We start from the raw sequence: 18,661 nt of genomic DNA, 5'->3' as shown, positions 1-18,661 counted from the left end.
TGGCTATGCCAGGATGCAAACCTGTTAGCACACCTCTCTCCACCTCTGAGAAGTTGTCTCTGTTTGATGGTCAACCCCTTGGGGATGAGGACTCTACTTAGTATAGAAGTGTTGTTGGGGCATTGCAATATCTCACACTGACTCGCCCTGATATTTCCTTTCCAGTCAATAAGGTTTGTCAATTTTTGCATGCTCCTACTACTGTACATTGGACTGCTGTCAAGAGGATTCTTAGATATTTGCAAGACACTTTGACTCATGGTCTTTCTATCCGCAAATCTGACTCCATGTTGGTAAGTGCTTTTTCTGATGCTGATTGGGCTGGTTGTCCTGATGATAGAAAGTCCACTGAAGGTTTTGCTGTGTTTGTTGGAAGTAACCTTGTTTCCTGGACTGCTCGCAAGCAACCTACTGTGTCTCGCTCCAGTACTGAAGTTGAATATAAGGCACTTGCTAATGCCACGGCTGAAATCATTTGGGTACAAAACCTCTTGACTGAGTTGGGCATTGCTCATCCTGATGTTGCTTCTCTTTGGTGTGATAACTTAGGTGCAACCTATCTATCCGCCAATCCCATTTTTCATGCTCGTACCAAGCATATTGAGATTGACTATCACTTTGTCCGTGAACGAGTTGCTCAGAAGTTATTAAACATCCGTTTCATCCCAACTGGAGACCAAGTGGCGGATGGTTTCACTAAGCCGCTTACCGCTCGCCAGTTAGACATTTTTCGTCGCAATCTCAACTTAGATAAGTTGTGATTGAAGGGGAGTGTTAGACATTGTAATATTAGGGGTGTGTGTTGTTTAAGTTAGGATTGATCTTGTAGATATATTCTCTGTATAGATAAAGATCAATCCTAACCTCCTTGTAAATCTTGTGTATTCGGTTGGCTTAGGCCCTATATAAACACGCATACTTCCCTGCATAACGCATACGTTTCTATCCCAGTAATTCTCACAAAAATAATAACTTGATATTCCATCAATTGGTCTCCTCCAATTTCTTCCGAGCCACAAACAAAACCACAATGATGGGGAAGTGTTTTTAAACAATTTCATGATGTAATTGGTATCTTCACGATATTAATATATTCTTTTTATTGAAAAAAACAGATTCATGGTTCACTCCCATTTTATAAATTATTGTTTTCCCAAGAGCGCAAGATGGCATACATGTGCAACTGAACCGAGGTAGGTAAAACCCAACAGTGTCGATCTCGCTGTTAGGCCAGAGATTAAAGTTACTTGGTGATGGATGTCTCAGTTACATCTCTGCAACCCTGCCTCTGCTTTCCGCCCGACAGAAACGAACCGGATCAAGAACATTGCAAACATATGGATCACAGGTCAGTCCAGAAGAACAAGAAAACCGATAGAGATATCCCAACTCCTGACCAATGTCAAACCTCTTACGTATCGATATTACATACTGGTGATGTTTCAGGTCTTCAGGATGTCGTAAAATGTGGACGGCCGATTCCTTCTCTTCAGGCAGAGCTCCTGAAAGCAGGGGAAAATAATTTCACGTTTCTAGTTTATGGAGGTCGAAAGCAGGCAAAGACTGTACAAAAAAAGAGACTCGGATGAAAAAAAATGCTTGCATTCATAATGATGATACCACTCAATTGTGTTTTTCATATTCCATGGACATGCTAAGTTTACCATGTTTCATAATTCATAAATTACTATTTGTTTCATAACACTTTTTATTCGCATTAGCATCTTTTCCCGTTAAAAATAACCATTGAAAAAAATAGCGCGCCATAGCGCTGTTAATAGCACGCTATAGCAATTAGAGAATTGTCCCGTTATATTGATCAGTGTAGATTGCCTCGCTAATAGCATATGAAAGGTGCAATGCTATTTTGTGTACCGCGCTATTTTTTTCCTTGAAAATAACTCAAAGTAATCTATAGCTTCAGTGTACTTGCGCCCTGATAGGAACAAATGCCACTAGACAGCATAATGGCATATATAAAGTTTTCCCAGCCCCTAAACTTAACGGAGAAAAATGACGAATGTTCAGAGATTGACTCTGGTTCATACATACAGGCTTAAAAGGCACATGGATTCTTCTTAAAAGGCACATTCTCAGCTGGAAAACCAAAAATACAGAACCTTTATGGCGAATGTGCACAGTACCTCTACTGCCAAGGCCACCCTCAGTAAGCTAGCCTCACCCCATGGACGGCCTATCAGTTGCAACCCTATAGGAAGGCCCTGCTTGTCATGACCAACCTGAGTGCAGAAAAGGAGTAGCAGCCCATATTAGCAAATAATACTTTCCCTGCATGTTTTTGAGCTATATTGTACTACCAAATTCTGAATGTTTTCCTATAATTATCTGTAAACCTTTTATTATGTTGGAAATAACACAATTGTTTTTGAATGTACATCAATAATGCTCAAGTTATTATTCCATACACAACCTCATAATGTTAACTATTCCCTCCGTCCCTAAATATAAGTCTTTTAAGAGTTTTTATTACGAAACTACATACGGATGTATATAGACATACATTAGAGTATAGATTCATTCATCTTGCTCCGTATGTAGTCAAATAGTGAAATATCTAGAAAGACTTATATTTAGGAACGGAGGGAGTAGAAGATACAATAAATATTCGTGGTGAGTTGTGACACCACTTACAGGAACAGTTATAGCAGGAAAGCCAAGAAGATTCCCCGCAACAATGAATTGCATCAACTTGGCTGCAATAAAGAGACATAATCGGAAATAGAAAAAAGTGTATTTAATCTCTGTAGAAGTACCAACAATTGTACTTGGCAAGTTGGCATCAAAATAGACATATACTCCATACACCAGAATAGGAGTATATAATTTGCTTTGCAAACTGCGGAACTCATACAAACTATTGGATTCGTGAACTCGTGAACAATCATATTGCATAGCTACTTTATACTAGTACTAGATTACAAAAAGGAAGAAATGCCCCCTGTATATTTGACTCCAACAAGGTTCTAAATAGCTTGTGATATTACGTTACAGGTTTGTGCGGTCCCACTACAAAAGCATGAAACCCGTGATCTAAATAAGGAAATAGCTACTGATAGCTCAGCTATTGATTTTTCGGATCTTCGCGGCTAAGGTGTCAAATATGTGTTTATAACATCAATCTCCCCTACAAATTTCACATATAGAGTTGTCGTTACTTTATTTTTCTTATTACAAACTTCTTTCTCAATACAAAACAATGACAACAGTTATTGTGTCAAATAACAATTGTTCCAAATCAAGATTTTCAGCAGTTTTTATCCAGCATGTTAACATGGTTCAAAGTAGAGTTCTTGATAAGCTGTAAATCCACATATTGAAGAGCTAATGAAATGCATGACATGATATAGTGAAAAAAATCTACCTGATACAATATAATCAGACTCTCCTTTCAGAGCACTTGGTGGTATTCTTGGTGCGGTAATGCTGGGAAAACAACGCATCTCCTTAGTTGTTACAGCAACAGATAATACATATGATAGTAGGCAAGAGTACACCATTTTTTTAGCATAAGAGTACACCATAATTTCTTGAAACTGGTGCAACCGATAAAATTAGGAATGTGACATTCTAGGGAGCAAAGATAAACAGAGTTATATCAATTACTCTGCATAATCCCAAATGAATTAGTATTGTCAATTAAGTAATTCACAAATAGTATCTCACATTTAAGTTAGAAACCGATGAGACCTCCTAATTGGCGCCTTCAGCGCCGGCTAAGCCGCTTTGCGCTTGCACGCCTCTCCTGCAGAGCCAGCCCATTAAACGGGTCAGAGGGTGACCCTTTCGTTCGCTCAGATTTTTTTTCTTTCAGCTACTTGTTTGTTCGATCAGTTGATCAGTCAATATACGCTAAAAAAGTAGACCAATCAATGGTTGACCAGTAGACCTGGTTGACCGTAACAAGTTAGATTGCCCGTTGATTTTCTCAAAAAACTTGTGAACCTGAAAAGTTCACAAATTTCAAATCCTATGAAAATTTTCATAGAATAGAAAAGAGTTCATTTCAAAAAAAATCATGAATTATAAAATAAGTTCGCCAGTTTGAAAAAACTTCAAAAAAATTAAAAAATATTGATAAATATAGAAAAAGTTCATAATTTGAAAACACTTTGCAAATTTGAAAAGCAGTTAATGAATTTGAGAAAAGTCCATGTGTTTGGCGGAATTTAATGAATTTGAAAAAAAATAGTTCACAAAAGTGAAATAAAAAATCGTAAGTTTGAAATAAAACATGAATTCGAAATAGTCCATGGCTTGGAAAAGTTCATAATTTGAAAGAAATCACAAAAATGAAAAGGTTCACAAATTTCGAAATCATGAATTTCTGTAAAAAGTTTTTGAATTTTATAAACGTTCACGCATTTGAAAAAATGAAAAAGTAGAAATAGAATAACAAAAAATAAAACTAAAAAACAAATAGAACAAAAAAACAGGCTGAAGGCTTCAAGATCTTCCCAAAACCTGCCTTGGAAGATCCTGGAAGCCTCACAAAACCGGGACTGGAGGGACCTTCTCGTTCATCTTAGTTGAGCTGGCCCTTTTAAATAATTTCAAACAGGAAGGGGTGTGCGCCAGGTGCCGAAATGGCCTATAACTAACGCTTAACACGTCAAAGAGGTGCCAGCAAAACTGACATGCTTAGCCCTACATATACTCTCAAACTATTAGTGTTGTATGGGAGGCCCATCCTATTGGCACATGTGGCTCTGGCCCATTATGTCCACTGGCTAGACAAGGAGACATGCGGGGTTGTCTGCCCAGAAGTGCAGACACCAGACACCAACGACCAAGCGTGCCTCTCTTTCTCGATTCCAACATGGTATCACGGGAGGCGGTGTAGTCCCCAAGGACGATGTACATGTCAAGATTAACTCCAACACATGGACATGGACCGTAGCATGATGTACCATGAGTGATTGCATATGCTAGCTGTAGCTGCTGATGATAAGAGACTAGGGTCGTAATCCATGATTGTAAGATGGTACATGAGTCTTTTGAAAAAATGTATCAAGTATTAATTTCCCAAATGTCCAGAGTGGTGTGGACAAGTGCAAGCTGAACTGTGATGTGTTTGAGTTTGCTAAACGTACTGGGGACTCATAGGTGAGTAAGGGGATCACGAGCATATCTCCTTTTGTGTTAATCAACTATGATGTATGGACATGTGCAGTGTTATTTGTTAGTGGTATGAAGTAGTTCGTTATGTTCATCGCTTGCCATTCTCGGATGACTTGGGTCTACCTTCTGAAACATAAAAATGAAGTGTTTTAGTGTTTCAAAGTTGTGTATGCACTAGTCAAAAAAAAAGTTGTGTATGCACTTTCTTAGACTCGGTGTAATGCGAAAATTCAAGCACTCAGATCCGATAATGGCACTGAGTATGTTAACAAGGTCATTGGTGCGATCATGTCAGATAAGGGCATCCAACATCAAACATCTTGTCCAAACACACCTCCTCGGGATGGGGTGGCTGGGAGGAAAAAATGCCACCTGCTAGAGGTGTCCCGGGCATTGATGTTCACCATGAACGTGCCCAAGTTCATATGGAGTAAAGTTATCATGATAGCCACCTTCCTGATCGATCGCACACCATTCCGGGTGGTAGGTATTAAATCACACCAGGTGAGTTGGTTTTCAGATAAACTAAATACCCAGTCCCCCCACCCCCAGTGTGTTCGTTTACACTTGTTTTGCCTATGATCATAGGCCATTAGTGAACAAACTGGATCCTCAGGCGGCCAACTGTATCTTTATTGGAGATTCTTTGGGACAAATAGATTACAAACACTGGAGTTCGTCTCAGAGGCGAACATTTCTGAGCATGGATGTTACCTCCATGCATCGGAACCTTCATGGTGAGAAAACTAATCTCATTGTCTTGTTTGAATAACTTGACCAATTTCTCCCTCCGGAGATTAGTGAAGAGGGCGATAGTGCTAGCCCGGAGATGCAGATGGAACAGTCACCTTTAGTAATTCATGTGTCTCCTATGATACAAGCATCATCTTCCATCAATGATGTGTAGGTTGGCACAGTGACTAAGAGTGGTAGTGTGCTGAGGTGGACAACAAAGCAAGAGAAGCAGCTAAAGGTTTATGGACGGAAGCATACACTGGATCAAATTGGTAGCATACCAAGGTGGACATCAGGGAAAGAGGAGCAACTAAAGGTGTATTCACAAAAGCGAGGATGCGGTGTTGCACATCACGGGGAGCAACTAGATAAGCAACTGATAGAACAACAAGGTAGTACTAATGTGATTTCTATCTCCTCTAATGTGGATCACGCCGAAGGGTCAACTAAAGGGGAAATTGCTTTGAGGAGAACTACTCGAGAAACAATAAGGATACCAGAGAAATGTTATGGGTTGGATGACAATGATATTGGAATTATGTCTCCTATAAAGCATCCCACAAATTATTTGTTGCTTCTCTTCAGTTTGTATCAATCATTAATGAATGGAAGAAGGCAAATGAGGAGTCAAATCGGCGGATGGCCATGCATGCTGGAAGAGCTAGAGGCTCTGTATAAGAACAAGACATGATCAACAATTAATAAAGAAAACAACATAGTTCAACGTGATAGAACAAAACATGTGGAGCTAGACAGGTTCTTAATAAGTAAAAAAGTTGGATGTTGGGACTATTAAGATAGAGCATGTGAGTTCACGGCAACAAGTTGCAGATTGCTTGACTAACGGTCTGGGAATCAGAGAATGCAATTTCGTGTGTGATAAGATGAATGGTATATATCTATCACCCCTGGGGGGGGGGGGGGGTATGGAAGGCCCATCTTGTCCCGGGACCATTCTGTCCAGTGGCTAGCGCCCTGGACAAGTAGCCCACGGGGTTGTTTGTCAAGAAGTGGTGACACGGTTGACACCAGACACCAACGACCAAGTGCCTATCTCTTGATCCCAACAAATAGAAAACTTGGTCGCTTAGAACCACCAACCATCTAGTGGAAGCTAGAAAGCAGAATTTCCCTCATGTACTAGCCTCTTTAACTAGACAAAAACATGTACTCCCTCCGGTTTTTTTTTAGTCTGCATATAAGGTTTGGTCAAAGTCAAGCTTTGTCAAGTTTGACTAACTTTATATTAAAAAATATCAATATTCACAACATGAAATCAATATTATCGGATGCACCACGAGATGTATTTTCATACTATATAATTTTAATATAGTAGATATTCATATTTTTGAACATAAATTTGATTAAACTTTATGTTGTTTGACTTTGACCAAATCGTATACGCGGAGTAAAAAGAAACGGAGTGAGTACCAAGGAGTAAGCATGCATATACAGTATTACATAAATGACTAAGATGACATAAAATGTCTATGGACCGATTGTACTAAACATCAAAATCTTTTACCCGGTTGTAGGGGTTGCAATGACGTCGACCTTCCTGAAAGCTTCCATGTGATAGTACATTATCCTTCTCCTATATAAGCCATGGATATTGTAAGCACACAACTGGCAGAACGTTTGCCATGAGGAAAAGAAATATATACTTGATAGTCGCCAATTCATATCCCAGACTTAATTACATTTTTCGTACAATAACTATGTGTCATGTGATTTATAACAACACCTCAATGCCCACGATTTGTGCAACAGGAAGCAGATCTAGGAAATTTCAGTAGCTCGGTATATTTGACAAACTAGGACGCCCAAATGGACTTCTCGAAAAAAACATTTATGGAGTCTATTCAAGACATGGCAGCTCTTAAAAAAAGAAATAAGGAATTTGAGTTAGCAACACTTTCTGGTAGCAGATAAGGATAAAATTGACGCTACACAACTTGTAGCGTTTACTGATGTATTGTTAGTAAAAAGATGTCCACACAATTAATACACAGGAAGTCAATAAGTATGGTCCATCACCTGGTGTTAGGTATGCTCTGTGATGCATGTCCTTTTTTTACTTGTCTATAATTTCCAATTAGTTTTCAAACTAAAATGATAAAGAAAGAACTAACTAAAATAAGATATATATATATATATATATATATATATATATATATATATATATATATATATATATATATATATATATATATATATAGGATATGTCATATTAGAACAATTCAGTTAGATGGAATTGGAATTGGATTCGTAATTTAGCAATAACTGGGGTTATTGCTAGAAAGAACAGATATTGTATAATTAAATCCAACTAAAATGCAATAGATAAGGGCTTGTGGAAACCTTGGGATCATTAGATACTAGATTTTCTTCGTATTAGCTTCGCCGGTCATCTTTTTGTGTTATCTAGAAAAATTCTTACAATCTAAATAGGTTTTACTTTACCTTTCTTATCTACAATAACAGTCAACATGGTTCTAAAATAACTTACAAGATCTGAATAAGACTGCATGACGAAAAATCTTACTTCATACTCATGAATGAGTCATGTAATGGAAATCATAAATGGATCAGCTACATTTATACTCATATTCACCTGAGACGTTGAGAAGCAACATAATCTGCTGAAGTGAATGACCCGAAAAGTGCCAAACTTCCTCGAGTATCTAACGTCATTTCAGTTCGCCTCCTAGAAGATAGTATAGTTAGATTGGTAGTACGGAATAGTAAAGACTAACTAAAAATAATATTTTCAGTCTCTCAGGGACTAAAAATTTCAAGTTCTACCTCCTATTGGAAGGAAAAAAATTATAACTCAAGCTAAGATCAGTATGGAGAATCCGATATTTGTGTTGATAGATATAGATAGATACCCTTGTTGGTAATGAGCATTCAGCTGGCTGAATCCTTCAGAGCCAATAATAACAAGATGGGCAGTACGCATTTCCAAAAGCTCTGGTAATATTATCTCTTCTATCTTGAAAAATGTTAGGCAATACAAGTTAGCTGAGATGTCAAAAACAAAAAAAATATATGTATGTATAGTAGATCCCACATCATCAGAAAAGGCATCTCTTCATAATCATTTAGCAGCTGGGAAAAAATAAGCTTAACTATTACTTCCTGTTGGATACCTAGAAGCTCCAAATGATGCAAATCAGTTAGAACTTACAAGAATTGTTAACAATAGTAAGATGAACATTTTTTCTAATTAACACTTCACAATTGTTTTGACGGAACCATCAACAGAACTATGATACTCCCTCCATCCCAAAATAAGTGTCTCTAGTATAAAGTTGTACTAAGTTTGAGACACTTATTTTGAGACGGAGGGAGTAGTAGTTATTGTTGAGCACAGAGACATTCAACTTACACATGGAAATATTATTAATGAGCAAATGCCTTCATCTAAAGAAGAGATTGTACATTCAAAGGTACAACACCTAAACAGTTGATATAAATGGACATAATTGTGATAATTATACTGATATAATACAATAGTATAAGATATGTTGCGGTAGAAATGGCCATACCTGACACCCGAAAGTGCTGCACAGGAGGCTAAGTGCATCCTCACATGTATTTGAGATCTCAACATCAGAAACATCATGAAACCACTGAAAAGCCAAAGTTCATATAAGAAAAATTACGTGTGTACAAAGATAATATTTCATGTGAAAATTTGTACCTCTGTATATTTTCCCACTTTTACTGATTGCAGGATATCGTTGTTCTCACAGGACACCAAGTTAGGAACACACAGCGGCAACTGTACAGCACAAAGAGAAAGAGATGTATAAGTTGTGAGCCTGATAGGATGCAATAAGGTTAGATTTAGATCATAAGTTATGATCCATCCTCGGTAATAATGGAGAATGTTAACATATGATTGTTGCTATATTATGATTGCCGTACTATGTCGAATTAAAATATTTACATTTCATTTCAGAAAAAAAAATGTACTACTTCACATTTAAGAAATACTTACTTGTATAGTGCAATGACGTAGAAGTGACATGAAAGACATTTTAGAGTTTATTTAACATGCATTTCAATGTTTCTGGTACTTAACAGAAGGGAAATGTTAAAATAGGAAATATCTTACAGGTCGCAGAGTAAGCTTATCCATAGGTCTACAGTCTGCAAGTGCAGAATACCTGAAATGCAATAAGACTATATATAGGTGTAACACTGTAAGTAGTAAATAAATTAAGTACAAGCAGAGATTGTTCACTGTTGAGTGTTCATAAATGATAACTATTCAGTTGTACCCACTACCATGAGGTAGTTAAATTTGTATCTCATATCAATAACGTAAATAAGAGAGTTGACAAACTTCGACTTTGCCCACAAGATGGCTAAACAGATTTGTGCAACCTCACGATCTCATTTAGCAAGCCAAACTACTTACACTACCATAGAATCCTCCACTGATGCTGTAAGAGGTGAAGCAACTACAGCAGTCCCAGAATCGCAAAGCATCCTGCAAATAGGATATATAATTAATTAATTATGCATATATACTCATAATCTATCTATTATTTGTATACTAAAACAAAATGTTAAAAGCCATTACATTCATCCACATAGGCTAAGAATATATGGTCTGTTGATTGAGATTATAATGATTGATATTAAGAGGTGTAAAGTTACTGGGAACAACATCATATACTAATTTTGGCATCTGACACGTACGAGATGCAACCACAAATAACATGTATGTGTTAGTATCCGATACGATCACAACAAACCAATAAAATAAAACATGTATGTATCCAATACGATCCTCTCAAACCAATTATAGTTGACAGTTTGGTCTGGCTTTGGACACTCAACAAATGCAGGAGGAGAGAAAAACAGAAAAATGAATTGGCAGGATGTTGTGTTGGGCCACAAGTAATACGGTTTGAGCAGGCTAATGGGCACATGCAACACCATATGGGCTGAGAAATTAAACATGCTTGGGCATTTGAGTGTATGGGAGCATAGTGCAAACGACGTTACAAAAATGAAACTAGAATAAATCTACAAAAGACTAAGCTATGTAATTTACATGGGCTGTAACACAATCAAATGAAACACAAGTATCTATTATTAATCCTAATGGAAAGTCAAATAAATTCAATGATCAAGACGTATTCCATTCATAATATCCTAATTTGGCAAAACATGTAACACTCGTGTAAAAAATAGCCACGCTAATGCGCACGGCAACACACATCTTTGGCTCTTAGTAGTATATGTAAAAAATAATTGGATTGGCCATGTAAAAATAGTATCACTTTATTCAAATTGTGCTAATCATTTATAATTTAATATACAATTTTTTCATTAAAAGCAATTGCCCAAGGTACGCATCGAAGATCGCGTCAAAATCTAAAGGGCAAATGTAACAATACATAGGAAACAACTGAATAAGAAATCCAAGTATTTTTTATATGAAACTAAAAAAAGGAAAATATTTGTTTGTGAAACACCCCATCGAGCCAATAAATAACTATCAAATAATTACATTTAAATGGAAATTAGCACTTGGGTTCATTATATGAAATTAGAACAAGTTGGCATTTTGATTTACATCTGATGACACGAAATATTTAGCTACTAGGTTAACAAGCTCAAGATATTTTCTAAACTTTGCTTTTAATATATGAAAAATATCTGGTTTGATCAAACTAAAACAATATAATTTTGTTCAGCACGAATATTTTCCATAGTGCTGTAATGTACAATGTATGCAAGTATGAGTGGTCTATTGAAGTGTGTATGTAGATTGTGTAGACCGTTTCATCAGTTTGGACTTTTAGTTGCTTTCACTAGTGCATGAAGTTTAACATGGTATCAGAGACTAAGATCTTGAATAAAAGTCCTATCTTTCACAATTTATTCAAAAATTGTTTTTGTCCTATTTGTGTTCACGTATAGGCCTTTTGAGTCATGTCTCTAAGTCTATTAAGTTCCTGCGTCACGGACTTTTGGTTGCGTTGGTTAGTGGATGAAACTTGACATGATATCAAGGTCAAAGGTCTTGAGTTCAAATCTTTGATTTAGCAATTTAACCAAATGTTGATCTTGCTCTCTCTGTGTCTCACACGTGAGAGGATGTTGAAGTGTATATGTAGATTGTTAGCACTTTCCACCAATTCTGACTTTTGATTGTATTGACGAGTGCATGAAGTTTAACATGGTTAAAGTTAACTAAAACAATGCGTTATTTTAGTAAGACATGTATGATAATATCTAGTCCTCTAGCTGCGCAAATGTACGGGTTACGTTACTAGTTAAACGTATATTGATGGATTTTCTAATCAGATCCAATGCAAGCTAAGTAGCTAACAATAGAAAGTAACCTGTCAGCCCTGTTTACTTGACTATTGGACAATGTCATTGTTTAAAAGCAATTCCAGACATGTACTTTGTACTCCTATTTAGATTTAATTTGACAAAAGAAGGCCGGCTAGAATTTCTTTTGCAGTTTGCAGCAACCAACCTAGCTTGCCACTAGGAATTTCTTTGTTAGATGGAGAACAATCATATCTATCTGAACCATAAATTTGAAACCAATATCCAGAAAAGGGTATCGGCAAATCCTGTTACCGGTGTTTCTCTGGTTTAAGAACATATATATTGAGTTTTAACGAAGGGCTAGATATGCTTACTTAAGTGGCGTTAAAAAGGTTATCCTAATGTAGGGATGAAAATAGAGTGGAAACTTTCCGCTTTTCTGGAGGCAAAATGAAAATGGAGAGGAAATATGAAAACGGAAATGGAAATTTGCAAAACAAAAATGGAAATGGATTTTTTATGCGGAAACGGAAACAAAAATGGTATAGTGTTTTCCGATGGAACAGAGGTGAAAATGGAACTTTCCGTTTCCGTGAATATGAAATTTCCATTTTTTATATATTCCTATGGCAGATTTGTAATCCAACTACCAAAAAATGTACAATGGCACAATTATCATAATGGATCATTAGAGGACCAATTACTACATACATACTCAACTAGACCGTATACACAATTGTCCACTACTACTACTATACTATGCTAAGGTGTCAACATAACCATATTATTATTAGCTTGGTAACATTTCATTATATTTTTGGTTTTATGTTTATTTCTACACGACTCAAGGGGTTTTAAATTTCCGGACAATGCCCACTTATGTTTGCGTGTCCGCTCCGTATTCGATGTGTGTCTGTTTCTGCTAGTATCTATTTCCATATTCATTTCCGGGGTTTTTGTATTCGTTTCCGCTTCTGCAAAATAATATGAAAACAAATCTGGTAGCACCCAGTTCCGTCCGTTTCCGCTCCGTTTTCATCCCTATCCTAATGCATGTAAATTATGAAGCCCAAAAGCGCAAATATCACAAAACTACAAGTATTTCGCACAAATATTCAAAACCCTGGATTTAAGCATCTATTTCACATGGCAAGTAAGACGATAGCAATGACTTGAGGGATATATACTTCTATACGTAGCAAAGCACATGATAGTAGTAAATAGTATCAAGTAGGAACTTTTCTTAGTTAATTACCCAGTCATATTTGTACGCCCATACGTTGTCTTCAAACCAACAATTCCACACAGGGAAGATGGAATTCGAACTGAACCTGTGAGAAAGAAATGGTCGTAACTAGAGTGTAGAGACTAATACTAAAAAGAATGACACGGCTTTATATGTACAAACCTCCGGCGTCTGTTCCAATCGCTGCTGAGCATAACCCTGATGAGACAAGTGCAGCTGGACCAGATGAAGAACCACCAGTATATCTATCAATTGAATGTGGATTTCTTACTGTCCTGAAATAAATAAATATGAAATTATGAAGATAAAGTAGCAAACAGCAGAACAGAAGTAGACTGGATGAACAATATTGGATGACTGAAAATTCCAAATTTTCGTTTTCCATTTCATTTTCATAATGTGATGGTTTCCGGTGATACTGCTAGAGCATAATGTTTGTAGGCATCAGAGAGTTCTGATTCATTGTCCAGCTTTCAATTATTCAGCTGAGTTTGCGTCCAAGAAATAGCTAACAAATATTATAGTTCCCCATTTCCTTTACAAAACTTTAAGCAAAGTAAAAGAACCACCTAGATGTTCTTGAACATTCATGTTTTTGCAGCATTTTGAAAAGAAAAAGAAAAAAAGAGAAAAGAAATTTAAGCTAGCTGGTCACACTCGAGTTCCATCAGGTCAACATATATAGATGAAAACATGAACAGTTCAAAGATTTATTCGAGGGCCAGTTGCAGCTTTTCCACCTTAACTTTGAAATAATTACGTTGTTGTCAAAAAAGGTGGAAGCAACACGCATTGAACAGTTTAGATCAATTTGTCTGCTAAATGTGAGCTACAAAATTTTCACAAAGGTTGGCACAAATAGATTGACGAAGATAGCACATTCTGTAGTCCAACCGACACAGACGGCGTTTATGCCTGGGAGACATATCCTTGAGGGGGTTGTCGTTCTTCATGAAACGTTGCACGAAATACATACAAATAAATTAGATGGAATTATATTTAAAGTAGATTTCGAAAAGGCTTACGATAAGGTAAATTGGTCATTCCTTCAACAGGCCTTACGAATGAAAGGTTTTAATGAAAGGTGGAGAGATCAGATTGATGCTTCCATACGGAAAGGGAGTGTAGGTGTTAAAGTAAACGATGACATAGGTCATTATTTTCAAACACATAAAGGATTAAGACAGGGGGACTCAATGTCCCCAGTATTATTCAACATAGTTGCTGATATGTTGACAATACTCATTACGCGAGCCAAAGATAAGGGCCAAGTTGGTGGACTTATTCCACACCTTGTAGATGGGAGTGTGTCTATATTACAATATGCGGATGATACAATTCTTTTTCTGGAACACGATATGGCTAAAGCAAGGAACATGAAATTATTATTATGTCTATTTGAACAACTATCAGGGCTCAAAATTAACTTTAACAAAAGCGAAATCTTATGCTTTGGAAAGGCAAAAGAAGAGCAACACGCGTATAGACAGCTATTTGGTTGTGAACTAGGATCACTTCCGTTTAGCTACCTCGGAATACCTATTCATCATAGGCGCCTCACAAATAAAGAATGGAAATGTATCGAAGAAAGATTTGAGAAAAAATTAAGTTGCTGGAAAGGCGAACTAATGTCATATGGAGGGAGGCTTGTCTTAATTAACTCGGTGTTAACAAGTTTACCTATGTTTCTATTGTCTTTCTTTGAAATACCAGTAGGGGTACGGAAAAGACTAGACTTTTACAGATCTCGGTTTTTCTGGCAAAGTGATGAAGCTAGGAAGAAATACAGATTAGCTCGGTGGGATATTATATGCTCTCCTAAAGATCAGGGGGGTTTGGGCATTGAGAATCTAGAAGTGAAAAACAAATGCTTGCTTAGCAAATGGCTATATAGATTATCTACAGAATCTGAAGGAATGTGGATTCAGATAATTCAAAACAAATACCTAAATTCTAAAACTTTAGCTCAGGTTACAGCTCGACCAAATGATTCCCCATTTTGGAAAGGGCTAATGAAGATAAAGATGAATTTTTACCAGAGGGTAAAATTTATAGTTGGTAATGGTGCCTCAACAAGGTTTTGGGAAGACACTTGGCTTGGAGACACACCACTTGCACTTCAATACCCAATGTTATATAATATAGTACAACGTAAAGAGGATTATGTATCCACGGTACTACAATCTACACCGCTTAATATACAGTTCAGGCGGGCTTTAGTAGGAGCTCGTTGGGATGCATGGTTGCATTTGGTTGAAAGAATCATGCAGGTGCATTTGTCTGAACAATCAGATAGTATTAGGTGGATTTTAACTAAGAGTGGAGTATTCTCAGTCAAGTCCATGTATTCACATCTGATAAATACAGGAATTTTACCAACATCTTTACCTATTTGAAGGATCAAGGTACCCCTCAAAATTAAAATATTTATGTGGTTTATACACAAAGGGGTCATACTAACCAAAGATAACTTACTTAAGCGCAGTTGGAGAGGAAGGCCTAACTGTTGCTATTGTGAGCAAAATGAAACAATTAGACACCTTTTCATAGAATGCCCTCTTGCAAAATTGCTATGGAGAACTATTCAAATAGCTTTTAATATCAGCCCACCTACATGTGTTGGTTCAATATTTACAACGTGGCTAAATGGAGTTGACGTTAAAATATCGAAACTTATCGGTGTTGGGATATGTGCTTTGTTTTGGGCAATATGGAATACCAGAAATGACATGATCTTTAATGGCAAGAACTTCAACAATTTTTTGCAGGTTATATACAGAGCAACGTCTTGGATCCGTACGTGGTCGTTACTCAGTCATGCGGAGTACAGGGATCTTATGGATATTGGGTGCAACCGATGGGAGATGGCCGCATGGGTTATCTTCAACCGATTTGGATGGAGTGCTAATAATAGACTAGATGCATAGGCATCGTAGTCTAAGTTTAGATACGCCGGATGTGGCATCTTTTTACTATTTCATTCATGCTTTCTTTTACACTTTGGGCTTTTTGAGCTCTTTGGATCTGAGATACTATTTTATTTATCTTTAATAATATGACTGCATGCATCGATTGATGCAGAGGTCGGGGGCTCGTTTCCTCCTTATCAAAAAAAAAGAGATGAAAACATGACTTCGGTTTTAACACCTCCAATAAAACTGCATGTGTCCCTAGACTCCATGTAAGTAATTAACCATACCCATAGTTTGGATTGTTCCCGGTGATCCCAATGCCTAACTCGTGCATATTTGCTTTCCCAATAAAAATCACTCCACATTTCCGTAAACGAGCAACTAAGACTGCGTCTTTCTCCACAGGGCGGATTTTGTCGAAAAATGTGGTGCCACCTGAATTCAAAAAGAAGAACATAATGTAGAATGTACTTCTTGGGCACAGCAAAAAAAAATGGACACTTCAGTCGAGTGAGCTAACTCTTTGATGGATATGGGAAGCAGTCAATGTCATCCTTAATGGCGAAAAAGATCCCATCCAAAACGGAAATCGGGCTTCCTGTGCACAAGAAGCAGCACAGATCAAGAAAACAGGATAGAGGTAGGTAAATGGAGTTTCCACCTGATGTCTGCTCATTTCAACAATGATTGAATAAAGCAGCAATGATAGGTTCGGCGGAAACCTTGCTCAAATCTCTTTTTGGAGGCATCAGCTTGCTTCCTCAGGTCATGAGCGTCAAAATAGATCAGCATTGGCATCGGAGGCTTCTTATAGTTCCACTCTTCCACGCCGGCGATGACATGCTCCGCAACCTACCCAACGGCCAAGGTCAACACGTACCACAAATGCAAGGAGAGCAAAACAATGTTCTGCACAATTACAAATACATTTCGGAGAGCTACTCACGGCTGACGGCGTGGTGATGCCGGACCGGTATGCGTGCGCAAAGTCACGGATCTTCCAGTAGAGGAAGGGATTTTTCTCATCGGATGATGTGAAACGCCCGGACGGGTCGTACGGAGCGAGGCATTGCAGTGCTTCCTCCAGTCTCCCCACAGCGTCCCTGTCCTCCCCCAGGATCACGACCCCTTGCTCCGGCTCTAGCAAATCAAATTAGAAGCAGCAGCAGCAGCAGTTAACAATAGTCAATAATACACCTTCTTTTTTTTATTTTGTTCAATCGTGCATATAACTTTCACATGATTAGGAAAGCTGCAGTAGGAAATTGTATTTCCTATGCAGAGGCCCGAGGTCATCCTCCTTCTCTATAAAAAAGTCTTACTGTTTCCGATTAAAGAATACTCCCTCCGTCTCATAATATAAAAGCGTTTTTTACCCTACCCGAGAAAAAGAGCGTGGTACACTGCTACTTGAAAATATGAGCGGCGACGTCTGAGTAACTGAATTGAGGAAACTATTTTCTAGACAGAACTGAGCAAATTATTCAGGTGTGGTTGTGCTTGTGCTTCTGCAGCAAACATTTATGTTTCTCTGCCTTTGTACAGTTTCACAGATGAATTATTTTATTTTTTTTGGTTAAAAGTTACAGCAGAATTCAAGAAGTGGAAATGGATGAATGAAAGAACTAGAGCATCTACCTCGGCTATGCAAAATTCAAGAAGTGGAAATTCAAAACAAAACAAAATCAAGAAGCTGCTTTTAATTGCTTGCGCACACAGACAGAGGCAGAGACAGAGGGTATGAGTATGACCGTCGTGCGTACGTACGTACCCTGCGGCGGGTACTCCGGGAAGAACATGGGCCGGTCGGGGATCACCGTGTGCTGCAGCATCTGCTCCGCCACCGCCACCGCCGCCAAACAAGACCAGAATCGTGCTGAGTGCAACGGAGAGGCAAGCCACGGCCGGGAATGCTGGACAAAAATAGTCTCAAACGAAACAGGAACTGGCAAGTGGCAAGGGAGGACCTGCGTCATGTTGTTCTGCTTCTTGAGGACGGAGGTGACGAGTGGGCCGAGGAGCGGCGACTCGAGGAGCCAGACGAAGGCCCTCAGCGGGAACCCCGTGAGGCGCGGCGCCCGCAGCACCAGCGGCTCGTACCGCACCGCGGCGACGTCCACCTCCTCCACCGGCGGCATCGCCCGCGGCGTCGTCCCCTTCGCCTTCCCGCCCATCTCCTCCGTTTCCCTCTCTTCGGTCTTCGGGGCAGAGGCAGACGACGGCGAAGGAGGAGGAGCAGGAGGAGGGAAGGATGGCGAGAAAATAATGGCCGTTGTTGGGGTACCTAGTACTGAAGTACTAGGACTGTGCACACGTAAATGTGCCA

The 18,661-nt window shown here is 38.3% G+C and overlaps 1 protein-coding gene across 1 annotated transcript; it reads right to left on the bottom strand.

Moving 5' to 3' along the window:
* Window positions 1-1,116: 1,116 nt before the first annotated feature.
* On the bottom strand, window positions 1,117-18,661 carry LOC123424431 (fatty acid amide hydrolase-like). The gene is made up of 19 exons (XM_045108045.1): window positions 18,303-18,661; window positions 18,107-18,167; window positions 17,282-17,475; window positions 17,058-17,187; window positions 16,856-16,933; window positions 16,623-16,770; window positions 13,586-13,698; window positions 13,433-13,508; window positions 10,304-10,375; window positions 9,998-10,049; window positions 9,581-9,661; window positions 9,426-9,509; window positions 8,766-8,869; window positions 8,489-8,581; window positions 7,400-7,468; window positions 3,383-3,444; window positions 2,653-2,714; window positions 2,145-2,240; window positions 1,117-1,502 (listed from the first exon to the last, which is right to left on the bottom strand). Exons 1-19 carry the CDS (start codon window positions 18,507-18,509, stop codon window positions 1,443-1,445), a joined length of 1,842 nt encoding a protein of 613 aa, XP_044963980.1. The 5' UTR covers window positions 18,510-18,661; the 3' UTR covers window positions 1,117-1,442.

This window comes from Hordeum vulgare, chromosome 2H (genome assembly GCF_904849725.1).
Source record: "Hordeum vulgare subsp. vulgare chromosome 2H, MorexV3_pseudomolecules_assembly, whole genome shotgun sequence".
NCBI classification, from domain to species: Eukaryota; Viridiplantae; Streptophyta; class Magnoliopsida; order Poales; family Poaceae; genus Hordeum; species Hordeum vulgare.
This window is presented reverse-complemented; position numbering and strand designations above follow the sequence as displayed.

Coding starts and splice junctions, on each gene's coding strand:
- LOC123424431 (XM_045108045.1), bottom strand. CDS start 18,509: ATGGGCGGGAAGGCGAAGGGGACGACGCCGCGGGCGATGCCGCCGGTG. Junction 13,699..16,622: donor GGGAACAATCCAAACTATGG/GTATGGTTAATT, acceptor TATTTATTTCAG/GACAGTAAGAAATCCACATT. Junction 2,715..3,382: donor GTCTGATTATATTGTATCAG/GTAGATTTTTTT, acceptor TCTTTATTGCAG/CCAAGTTGATGCAATTCATT.